We start from the raw sequence: 13,474 nt of genomic DNA on the forward strand, positions 1-13,474 counted from the left end.
TTAATTCTACAATCAATCAAGAGCGGAATTATATTCACATAAGTGCATAATAAAGCAAATTCGCAATTTCACAAAGTCATTTCCATAAATCTACGAAACCCCTCTTTTTCGAAATGAGTTTTCCACCGGATGACGAAAACAACGCAGAGTCCACGATTTCGTTGAAAGGAAAAATCAAAAACACAAGCAAAGGAAAACAAAAATGTGAATGAAATCCTTTCCTCTCAACCAGGTGTAGTTTAACTAAAAAACTTTTGCCCTGGTTTTCCCCCCCTGTTTTTCCCTTTCGAACGTGCATTTGCATTGGAAATCATTTTGCCGTTTTGCGGCCGCCAATGCCGGGCATGTTTTCGCCGTGCCGATCCGGCTGAGGTGCTTTAATTAATTTATGTCGATTTCCTCTGCGGTAATCGTGTTCTGGTTGTTCGCAAAAAAAAAATAGAAACACACATGAACAGCTTTTAAGCAATCTCAAAAACAAAACAATTGCGACAAACACAATGTGTCGTTGAGATGGATCGATATGTGAAATTAAATCGAGACGGCGTCTTGCAACACCATAGACTGCATAAGAGAGAAGGTCACGAACACACGGCTCAGATTGCAAAGAAACCCTAGAAAGTTTTGCCTTAGTTCGCACTTACAAAACTTACGAAACGTCTGTTACAAACACGTTCGCATAAGAATCTTGGAAAGGAAATATTACTTTTGGTTGAGAAAAATTTTCAACAAGTAGGAGTTTTGTTATTCAAGCAAACGTTGACGAATTCTGTTTTATATTGTTGTTTGTAAGATGAGTCATTACGAAAAACATTACTTTTTTAAATAAATAAAAATACATCCAACGCAAAGCGCAAAGGATCTCCAACCTTTAAAATTCAATGAAAGTTTCCAGACTAAGTGTTTTACCAGAACCATTATCCAGCACATAAACGAGGATGGTCCATTCGCCCACCCTTGTTGTCTTTAAACCGGAGCCAAGGTTCGTTGCCGAGCCAATTTCCGATTTTCCAATCTACGAGATTTTTCTGAAAACAACCGATCGTTCGGGCGAAGAAGAAAACTATCTGTAACACACGGGAAGGGAAATTCATGGTGCAAGTGCATATGTGCAACCTATCTAGGGAGCCAGTATTCCCACACGGTAACCGGTCACCATTTCCCACCCCGGTCCATTTTCCGATCGATACCAGACGAGATGGTCTCTTTCGGTTGAGAACGGAAACCGGGCGAAGGCAAATGAGCCATCGGTTATGATAGAACTTTTCGTAAAAAAGGTGACTACCCTTCGGGCAAGTGGACGTCGCCGAGGTTCATGCACTGCAGAGCGTCAAACATGGTTTGCATCCCACAACCATTTCCCCCACTTTCCGCCACTACAAGAAGTGGATTGTTGTTATTTTATTTCAACCCAACCCGTTCGCTCCCATGTTTATATATATATATTTAGAATAAATCCGCACTTGCACCGATGCACATGCAGTTGCATCGAGTTGCAGACAACGTCCACTTCCACCACCTCGCAATCCCGCCCCGTAAGCGGACACCCATCGTAGTTCTCGTTTTGATCACAATAAACCCCATATCTTCGTTGGCGCATCATTTCCCAGTATCAATTCTTCCCGTCCACTAAAAGGGGATTGCTTTATGGCATATTAAACCATTCCCCTATTGCTTGCTTCCTGGGTGGATGCAAAACAGCCCAGGAAAAGTGTGATAAAATAAGTCGAAACGCTCCCTCCTTGCAGAGTGTTTACAGTAAGAACAAGAAAGGGAGAAACATGCAAGAAGTAGTAAAAGAAATTTACGGAACATTCTTGAGGTTCCATCAACATTTCAATCAAGCTTAGGTTACAGATTTAAATAGAATTGATGGGAGAATTGGATTCTCCTTAGTCTTTTAATTCCATTTGAGGTATCTTAAAGTTGTTAACGGCAAACCACAACAGGAGCTTGTCAACAACGAAAGCCGCTGTTGATTTTTCAAAAACTGCTTGGCTTCCATTTTGTTCCAACCTTTTTATCGTTACCTAATCAAACCCTTTCCATTATTAAGGAGAAAATACCTACATTGTTGCTGCCAATAGCGAAGTGATACAGTTTGCTGGAAAATTGCAATTCTAGTCATTTTTCCGTGTCAAAAGACACCAACGGTGATCGAAAGCGACCGATGTGCGGTTACCGGCAACCGGTTTTCCCACCACCACCCCCACCCACCATTCGAGGGGGAGGTTATGGAAAATCAAAGGTGGCGCTAGAGATAATAAGATGAGGTAGAAAAAGCTCCCCTCATAGGGTGAGAGAGAGGATGGGATCGACGGAATTGGCGAACAAGCTTACCCGTTCGATCCGTGCGAAAGAGCTGGAAAAGAAGCGCTTTTCACCAAACGCCAAAGGGGAACAAAATATCACATACAAAAAGAGAAAAGAGATGGTGGAAAAACAAGAAAACGGAAGGAAAAAACGTACCACCCGATGATAAAAGGAAGACAAACGAGCAAACGGTGTTGGCCTGGCTGGAAAGCGTGAATTCGTACTCACGAAGGGTAAAAACGGAAAAAGGCACGAGCCCTCAGCGTGGAGCCGGCCCTTGACGCTTGTTTCCATTCCCTGTCGCATTTGCATTATAGCCTTGGAAGTCGATGTCACAACGGGCAGCGGAGTGGAATTTATTCTTATTCGCCTGAACCACTTTGTTTGCCGCAAGTCACATCGATTCATCTACGGTCTTGCAGTCATTAGATTGTTAACTTTATAATTATTCGGTTCGATGAAGGTTAGATAACTTTCAACATTTAAATTTAACTTATTTTCCTCTTCACAGTACAAAGAAAGTATATTTAATGTATTGAGTTTTACAACTTAAAAATGGCACAAAAGGAATTTAATAAACTTCACGAATGGGCTTAAACAATTTAGGAAATTAGTTTGCTGAGTGATACATTCTACTTTCAAATGCAACCATAGCTGCATTTATATTTTTGAGAGAAGAAATACTTACTATTCAAAATTTATAATTAGAAATAATAAGTTGTAAGTATAGTTGATAAGTTGGCTAAATGATTGCTAAATTGTGTACAATCCCATTACACCAATCACGAACATTTTTGAAGAATAAAAAGATTGATAAACAACGCTAAACTGCATCAACTACTTCTAACAGTTCTATAACTTTTCGAATCATTTTCATCATCTCGTTGCCTTCTTACCGAAGCAGCTGTGTGCTACAGCATCCCGAGAAGAAGCACAATTGGCGTAGTTTATTTTTTCACCCCCACCACCACCACCACCACCACCCTGAAGTTCAACCATTTTGATTGGCAGAAACGCGGGCAGGAAGCGGTGGGATCAGGGAGCATCGGTTAGAAAATTTCTGTTCGAGGAAAATGTGCAAAATCAGGATGTGCCTCGACGACTGTGAAGCGACGGCGGAAAAGCGGAAAACCGAACCGGGGCAGCCAGAAAATGCCACCTACTCTTGGCTGAAACCAAGTTGTTGTCGTCGTCGTCGTCGTCGTCGTTGGCATCATCGGCGTCGTTTGCTAGTCGCAAAGAGAGCGCGCTGTAGTCAAAGTTGTCGTATTTTCCCCCCCCGTAGCCCGGGACAGGATTCGGGCGGAAAAATCGATATCATTTTACGTCAAATCCAGAGCCCACCGGAGCGCGCAATGATGTATCTGCACGGTTACGTGGGCCCGGTGGTGTGTGTGTGTGTGTGTGTGTGTTTGTGTGCCACAGGGTGTGCATGTACGTGTGCTTGGATGAATGAAGGAAAAACCTTGCCTAGGACTAACGTTTGAAACTGTTGCTTCCAGGTTGAGCGCCAGGTAAAAAGGAACTCGGTTCACAAAAGCCACAATTTTCTACCATTAGTTTCCACAGTTTTTTTTTCCATATCGAATCCTTTCCGTTTCCGTCTTTATATCGTTAAATTTTCAGAAAAATGCCCAATGAGGAAATGGATGGCAGTGAAGGAAAATAAAACTAATTAAGGAGAAAGTGGTCATCCTCAATGATGCTATATTTATCAAAAGCAAAGTTTTGCAAGATTCAAAAAAAGGATGTTGATGTTTAAAAGCTTTTAAAAGTGTCGATACGGTCAACTAACAAGTTTGGTATTTCCACAAACATTAATTAAATTGCGATATTCGCCAACGCAAAGCAAGTTAGGATATTTCCCAGAATTTTCCAGCGGCGAACAAACTCTGGCGGTACCATGTTTCTCCGAAATTTTGCCAAATAAAATTCTACGAAAACCGTAGCATCGATGAATACTGCCTGATGGAGAAACAATGAGCTGTGCCGAAAAATTATTCATGCTATGTTTTTGTAGATGGTCTGATTTCAGAGGAAATCTAATTTAGCGTAAAAATGCGCGCAGATTCCAAGAAGCGAATTATTTTTGAGTTAAAAGTTTCACATTCTAACGCTAATTATAAGGAGCGTTATGTTTTGCAAAAGCCGGGAGCTAACGTGTATGCTTTTTACACACCAATTAATACAAATACTTCAATTCAAAAACCACCTTTTGTGGAATTTCCAAATAAATTTCCCAAAAGCTACTTTCACAATCCTGCAACAAATCGATTGCATTAAAATATTAAAGCAATTTGGGAAAAAGTTTAGCTACTTCAGCTACCATTTGCCCTAGTCCTTGCGCGTGGTGGTAATCGTTTTTATGCTCGTTTCCCTCGCAGGAGCCAAGTCAAAGGAAAAAAAAAGTCGAATAAAAGGCGCTGGAATGGATGGCGCTTTTCTTACCGGGTTGAGTACTTTTTTTTTTGTTTTTCACCTCAACGAAACGAACGATTCCCAAAACTTTGCCCGTTTATCATTAACCAGCCAACGACGAGGAGCGACAAACAACGCCCGGGAAGCAAAAGAGAGAGAGAGAAAGAGAAAGACAGAGAGAGAGACACAGACACACACACAAACACACACATCCAGTTGGAAAAGGAGAGCGTTTTTGCGAGCAAATATCACAAAAATGGGGGAAAAAAAAGGAAGACGACTAAGCTGGCAAACAACCATAACACAAAAACGGTAAAATGCTGAGGGAAAATGGGAGCATCCGTTCAAGTTCTGCACACACCCAACATAACCGACTTCATCCCTTGGTAGGGGAGGGTGCGAGGGTGCGGGTGGAGCTATGTATGGAAAAGTGCGCTTGTGCTCCTTTCTATCAGTGTGCTTTATTTTTGAGCTTTTTCATACATTTATTTGTATTATTTCTTCTCAATGTCAAACATGTTATCATCGTATTAGATTTAAAAACATCAAGTTTAAAAAGTACTTACTCAGTTAATGATTTAAATAAAGAAAGAACAAAACTAAAATTCAACATCATATAACCAATCAAAAACTATTAAATTCTCTTCAACAAACTAGCACAAGTTAGTAGTTTGCTCCAACTTCTAATAACTCACATTGTTACAAAGTCGTAAATCAATAATTCAAAGCCAAACTATCTCGCGCAGCACCAATTGCTTCAATATGGTTTTGTTTTTCCCATTCGTTCTCTGCGACAAACAATAAAACGTCCGGAAAAGTGTATCATCGTTGGTTTTGCAATGGCCGAAAGGCTTGAAAGCCCATCTTAACGAGCGACGACGATTGTTTGACGGTCGTTTTGCGGAAAAGCGGTTTAATGGGCACAATTTTCACGTCCATAAACTCGCCACTGCATGTTCGAAACAAAACAAAAAAAAATGGAATCATGAACGAGGGTAATCAATGCACCAGAGGTTCATCAAAAGTGTGTATATTTTATGAATTCCCCCGGTGAACGTTTAACAACTGCCAAAGAATAGTTTATAATAAACATTAATCGATAGAAAGTAACTTCTTGCGTGCATGTCTCCTCTAATGCTGCGTGATTTCCCACCATTTTAGTGCACTTTAACGTTTGCGTTATTGATTTTCCTATATCCAAGATTTCCCGCGGGGATAATGCAGGCACCATTCGGGAAAGGTGCATTAAATTCCCGGAACTTCCATTGAAACTTTTTATCCAATCGGGAGAAAATAAAATGAACATTTTTAATATGAAAAAGAAAGATAGGGGTCCCGCAACAACCTCAAATATTAATGCCTGTGAATCGGAACTTGTTCACGTTGGAATCCACAACACGGATCCACTGTTTGTGCCCTCTCCCTCTCTCTCTCTATATCTTTCTCTCGCATTCGAAAAGGAAGCAAACGTATCCTTATTCCGTCCCAACGGAGAGTTTGTTGTACGACGTGGTGGTGTGTGCGCGTTGCATCGCTCTCTGTGTTGGTGTGTAGTTATGGGCACGAAAAGCGGAAGTTATCGGCGGGCCCGGGGTCGAATGGGAATTGAAATTCCACCAGGGCCAGCCGCCACCTTGAGCCCACCACACAAAGGCAAAACGGGCGCAGAATCTAAAGTTTTCCCCCTGGTTCGGTTGCCTCTCGCTCCCACTCGCATCTTGCGGTTTTCTGTCCCGCTTTGGCCGGGGTATCCTTGCCTGCAAAAACCCTAATCCGTTCGGGAATGTTAATGCTGGCCTTTCTTTCATGCACCGTCCGGTTTTTTTTCCTCTATTTGTTTGATTTCGCTCTGGCATTTTCCGTGCAAATTAAGCACGTTCACTTTTCCCACATACCTTTTTTACTATCATAATCGATTAAATAACAAATCACATTCTTATATGCGTTTCGCTGTACAAAACTTTCACTTTTTAATGTTAAATCTTTTTCAATTGTTGAATTTTTTATTTGTATAAATTTATTTGCCTTAAATTGTATTTAACAGGCAATAAAAGATAGAATATATTTAACCCAAACAAGAAGACAAAAATTAATATAGAGTGAAACAACAACAAGACAACATTAAAACTGACATATTTCGTCACATGGTACAGTTGAAAGAGAAAAAGAGAGAGGGAAAACGAATCCAATCCTGCACGCGTATGCAGTGGGAAAATCTAGCACATGCTGGAAAACCAATTTACCACACGAATGCCAATGGACTTCGGTGGAATCAGACACGCGTCGGCCAACAACTGCACTTATCTTTGCCGCCCGCTTCCTTCCTTTGTTAGCGCACGGAAGATAAGACATGAGGCACACACCAGCAACAGAGAAAACGCCATAGATTTGATTATTCTTTAGCATAATCTTTCCCCGTGTATGGCTTCAAGGCGAGCGGTTTTTATTTCACTCGAATGAAATTGAAATTGAACGAACAAACACAGTCGAGTGACAGGGGGGACTTGACTGCAGGAGGCGACAACTATATGACACCGGACCGTGGTGCGACCTTCGAAGGGGCTCGTAACCCTTCCGGAGGTTTCGAGGGATGTTTGCCTTGTGCGAGACGCCGTGGAACGTCTGTGCGTTTGTGAGGTGGCAGTGAACGACCAGCGTGTGGAGTTTAAGAAACCTCCTAATACCCACGGACCGTCATCATTATCGTAGTCGACATAAAATGGGTCCTCTACCAGCATCAATTTATGATTTTACTCGCCGTTCCGACCTCGAGCCCATGTGTGTGCTGCTGCACACGCGTACAATTACCACCACCACCATCATCATCGTCGTCATCATCATCGTCATCTTCTTCGTCGTCGGCTCATTGTTAAACACTCTCGGTTCGAGAGTGGGCTCTTCATTCGACGCGTTCGACACCATGAAGAATGTGGGATTTATTTTGCTTCAAACTCTACTTCAATCCCCTAACGAACCAATACGGAAACCACCCGCAGCTTCACCGTCAATGGGAAGAAGTTTGCGCAGGCTGCATCAATTTCGCCTTTTTCTTTTTCCTTTCAACATACGATATCACAAATGAGGGAGTGGTAAAACACAGTCAAACTTAAGCTACCAACCGAGATCATGCAGGGGAATAGAAAAATAAACCGTTTGGAGACATAATTAAAACAAACACCATACTACCCACCACGAACGCCACTTCGGGAACTGTCAACCGGCGAATACAAGTGGGCGAATATAAACGAAAAAACAATGTCATCATTTGGTGTGTTTGCGAAAGAAATCCCCTCAAACGGTCAAGTAGTATCAGCGCGAAAAAATTATATATTGATATTTGTTTAGTTATTTTGTGCTGATTATTGACCACCCTCCTGATCTTGCCTCCTTGACATTTGCGCTGGAGCAAAGGAAAGACGAAGAAAGTGGATCGATCGAAGCTGCAGCGAAGCATTGAAACTAGTGTTGGGTCATATGAATCTTTCGACGAGATTCATTCACATGAATCTTTTACGGAAGATTCATTCAGAATCATTCATGAATCTCTCGGGATTCATGAATCTCTCGGGATTCATGAATCTCTCGGGACTCATGAATCTCTTGGGATTCATGAATCTCTCGGGATTCATGAATCTCTTGGGATTCATGAATCTCTCGGGATTCATGAATCTCTCGGGATTCATGAATCTCTTGGGATTCATGAATCTCTTGGGATTCATGAATCTTTCGGGATTCATGAATCTTTCGGGATTCATGAATCTTCAGATTCATGAATCTTCAGATTCATGAATCTTCATGAATCTTCATTGAGAGATTCATGAATCTTCGTTGATTAATGAATCCTTAGGGATAGGAATCTTTAGGGAACAAACTAAAACAGACAACGACGATGCTTTGCCCCACCGTAGGAGGTACAGTCTGACAAGAAAGTATCCGTACAGTCATCAATTTTAACTTCAAGCCTTGTTATCTCAGCGACTACGTGACCTAGGACAACCATTTAAACGACATATCGTAGATAAACTTCTACTATATCCAATGAGGTCTTAACATTTCGAAAAAGTTACTTGTAGGTCACTTTGTTTTATAGAAACCATAAAAAAGGCTCAAAATCGATGACAAAAGTATCCGTACATGATGAGTATTGATGATGTACCATCGGTACCTGATGTGCCAATATGTTACAATCAATGCCACTTGCCTCAATAATGCCCAGCAAGTGCCAAGGCATCATTTTTTTTTTCGAAAGATGCTGGAAATTTGACCCGATTTCTATAATGTTTCTAAAGGGGTCTACTAAGATCAAGATAATGTCCCGTTCATGGTAAATCTAGGCGTCTTTCGACAAATGTTGTACAGAGATCGATTCCGTAGACTTTGGGAGTATCGTCAACACTTGTACGGTCTCATAAAGTGGTAATTCTTGGACAATACATGGTCTATTCTTGGGATCGTTATTTTACTCAGAGAGCATATTATTGAACATTTAAAGTTTAACCTAGCCCTGGCTTGTCCAAGTGACAAAATGGGCGAAGTATACTATGTCCCACAGATGATTCATATTTAATTCAATATTTCCAGTTCGATTAATGGTCTTAATGGAACACCATAACACAAACTCTCAACTACTGTGTTTTATAGTTGGAACAACGTTGCTCGTAATGATGGTTGAGTTCGACGTCTGGTGTCTATTGTTATTCGATTTTTGGCCAAAATTGCTTAATTTTGTCTGTATATAGTGTATAAAACATTGAGCCTACACGCCAATGGCATCAAAATACAGCGATTTGCAAATCCCCAGTCTTTCTTATTCTTTCCTAGGAAATGAAAAGTTTGCAACTTACAATAATGCAATGTAATTGTTATTTACAAAAAACCTTCTTAAGAGTTGAAATCCAAATCATATGATTGATGCACTAGACACTTCGTTCGTCATGTTTGAGGACTCGAAGTATGAAGTACTTAATAGCTTTTCGAGCAATCACCCTCCCATAGCGATTGAGTAACCACGAAAGGTGTCTGTTTGCGGGGTTTAGTCTAGTTGCATCCTGGTTAATTCGACAAATTATAAGTTCCTGAGACTTAGCATGAGATTTTTCACAGGGTTCATAAACTTGCCAAGTTAGGTTCCCTTTACATCACAAGAAAAAGATAGCTCTCTATCGGTTGCAGCTGTTTGCCTAGTTTCACCGGCCATTTCACGTTAAAATATAAAAATAGAAGATATAAAATTGTTGCCGCCATACTTTTAGACACTTGATAACTCTAAATAATGACTAGGCTGATATTTTGACTACTAGAACCTCACCAAACCGGTGTTTTTGGTCAAGAAAGTCGGGTGTACGAATACTTTTTTGTCATCGATTTTGAGCCTTTTTTTGGGTTTCTATAGAACAAAGTGACCTACAAGTAACTTTTTCGAAATGTTAAGACCTCATTGGATAGAATAGAAGTTTATCTACGAGATGTCGTTTAAATGATTGTCCTAGGTCACGTAGTCGCTGAGATAACTAGGCTTGAAGTTGAAATTGGTGACTGTACGGATACTTTCTTGTCAGACTGTATATATTTTCCCATCATCTCCTATTTTAATGTAGTGGTTGCGGTTGACAAAAATTCAAATTTTTTGCATGCATATATTCATGTAGTTACGATTACCGAAGAATGCACTTGGAACGCATGATCGATTCGCTTAGCAAGAACGCATACTCGAAACGCATACTCCAGACGTTATATATAATAATATATATATTTGATAATATATTTTTACTATTAATTATACATATTATTTATAGACATGTTAACCGTTACCCGTTCAACCTCCTACCTGGGTAGTTTTTGGATTTATGTTTTTAAATAACTCTGGATTGGATTGGCGTATCGGCATGAAACTTTTAGAATGCCTAGAAAAACTCACTTTCTATCGTTTTACTAAATAAAAAAATTCAAGGAATTTAAATAATTTTTATTCGAGTTTTTCGGTTGATACCCCTCAAACGTTCAACCGGACTACCCGGGTAGTCCATACATTTTGTATGGGAGATTCTGTTTTCCTGTACTTCAGACCAAATAACTTTTTATCTAGACGTCGGGAAGATTCGAAATTTTAAGTTTGGTAAATTAGCTCGCGAAAAACGCGACGTCGCTTTAGCTCTTGTCAAATGTCAATTCAAAACGTAAACAAACCGACAACTGGACAAAATGTAGACAAACCGAAACACAAACGCGAACAAAACGAGCAATATTCTCCACGAAACATCGGAGTTTTTGTTTTACTACTTATTTCTACTCTTCTGAAATGTAGTTCAGTTATAAAACTCCGTTTTAATTGATATTCTTACCAACGTTTTTCCGGTGCCGAAACGAAAACCAACTGGCCGGTTGACAGAAATTTAATTTTTTACTGCTATCATGTAGTTCCAGCAAGAGTCCCAGCAATCGGCCATGGAAAAACTTGCTGTTACTACATGACAGCTGCAAAAAATTCGAATTTTTGTCAACCGGGTGCACTTCATTAAAATAGGAGATGATGGGAAAATATATACCTCCTACGGTGGGGCAAAACATCGTCGTTGTCTGTTTTAGTTTGTTTTCTCAGTGAATTTCTTTTGCGCCAAACTAACCAAGGTTGAATGAAATACGTAACTAAACAAATGTGTCAAAATTCAACAAACTTTTTGGGCCGAATTTGTGCTCAAATGTAATATATATTTCCCAAAACTCCCCTACCTCTATCGCGCTTTGCTGTTCCCTAAAGATTCCTATCCCTAAGGATTCATTAATCAATGAAGATTCATTAGTCAATGAAGATTCATTAGTACCGAGAGATTCATGAATCCCGAGAGATTCATGAATCCCGAGAGATTCATGAATCCTGAGTGATTCATGAATCCTGAGAGATTCATGAATCCTGAGAGATTCATGAATCCTGAGAGATTCATGAATCCCGAGGGATTCATGAATCCCGAGAGATTCATGAATCCCGAAAGATTCATGAATCTTCATGAATCCCGAGAGATTCATGAATCTTCATGAATCCCCAAAGATTCATGAATCTTTCGTTCAGCGATTCAGATTCATTAATTTTGTTGAAAGATTCATTCAGATTCATGAATCTGAATCTGAAATACACAACTCTAATCTAAACCCAAAATTACACCAATCGTAAAATCATCAAATTCATCGCACCGGTTCACCGAAAAGCCACGGATTGAAACAGGTTATGCAATAATCTCACCAAAAACTCGGGAGTTCCAATCTTTTTAACACGGCCATTCCGCTCCCCTGGACCGTTGCTCCGACCGGCCAACCTAATGCTCGAACCCCCGAAGCGGAGTAAATGGTTTCACTCATTAGAGAAGTGCAGTGTCAAAGTGATAAGGCGCATGCAAACACCATTATCGCTCGACTCGGTGGAAAAGGGAAAAGGGGGGGCAAGGCAGACAATGTTCGGGCAGGCGACGCAACGGAGAGGGATGAAAAATTGCGACGTGAAGAAAACAATGGCTAGAGGGGGGTAGCAGCGCATATAATGATAAAGGAAAACATGTCAACCGGATGATGGTGTGCTGCCGAGGGATTTGAAACCATTTCAAGTAATGTTTCGGTTTCGTATCACGTGCTGAACACGGGCCGATGTGGGATAATCGTTATTATGTACGTCTTTTATCCACTAGATAAGCATAGGATAGAAAGTGACGATTAATAATAACGATAAGCCCAGATGTGGCTTAAAAATGTTTGGAAAATATGGTGCAAGAAAAGAAGTAAAGAATAGACTAAAATGTACCATAATCCTTCATGTACAAGATAATGTTTCATTTGACATATGTCGTAAAAGTTTTGACATGTTTTTTTCACTTCTTGTTTTTGACATATTTTGATTTAACTTTATTCAAGGGTAAATTTAAATTGTTGTTATTAACGAACTTAATATTTGTGAAAAGATATTAACAATTCTCTCACAGGATATTTGTTTTGCAACTTCGCGAAAAACGTTTTTCACCCCTCTAGTCTCCCTCCCTCCCCCGGCGGTAATACCCCTTTTGTGCACAATAATAACGCTACCATTTCCCGACCCGACCGACTATTGTATGCTGGATTATGGGCAAAGAAGAAGCTAGCGGGGTTTGCAAGGCCTCGTTGGGAACGCAACACCCCGTTCTTCGAAATGTCAAAGCTGTCATTTAAACAACTCACCCTGATATCCATAATCGGGCTGCTGCTGCTGCTGCTGCTACTTGTGATGATGTTGCTCGGCGGGTCGGCTTCAATATTGATATTATTATTTCCACCTGAGCGAACGCAACTTGCCGCTTCCGCCGCTTTTTTTGTTGTTGATGTTTCCTCTCGTTGACGACGGGAATTGTTGATGTTGATGGTGTTTTTCCGAACTCGATTTTTGTTTTTCTTTTCACTTGTTTTTTTTTTGCTTTTGCTCTCAACGAGTCTTCCGGACCTCAGAGAGAAACTCGATACGAAAAACAAAAAAAACCCCAAAACCAAGCAACCCGTGAGAAACGGAGGAGAACGGGCAGCGGGGAAGTGCGAATGAAACGGGATGAGACAATCGGCCCCGCGACTTCCGATTTCCTTTATCCTGGTGGGGAGATTTTAATCACTTCACTTTTTTTTGTGTTGTATTATTTTATTCCGCGACAAACTCACTTCACTCACTCACTCACTTACTCACTGTTTCTAACACATTTTCCGGCCGCGTATGATTGGTTTTCCACGCCAGCAT

General features: G+C 40.5%; 1 protein-coding gene across 1 annotated transcript in view; it reads right to left on the reverse strand.

Annotated features, from left to right (window-relative positions):
- LOC131285841 (uncharacterized) overlaps positions 1-13,257 on the reverse strand; it is a 59,524-nt gene extending 46,267 nt beyond the window's left edge. The window contains exon 1 of the mRNA XM_058314695.1: positions 12,931-13,257. Coding sequence (XP_058170678.1) covers positions 12,931-12,942 — 12 coding nt within the window. The 5' untranslated portion in view covers positions 12,943-13,257. The remainder of the gene's footprint in view (positions 1-12,930) is intronic.
- Positions 13,258-13,474: the final 217 nt, after the last annotated feature.

This window comes from Anopheles ziemanni, chromosome 3, assembly GCF_943734765.1.
Source record: "Anopheles ziemanni chromosome 3, idAnoZiCoDA_A2_x.2, whole genome shotgun sequence".
Taxonomy (NCBI): Eukaryota; Metazoa; Arthropoda; class Insecta; order Diptera; family Culicidae; genus Anopheles; species Anopheles ziemanni.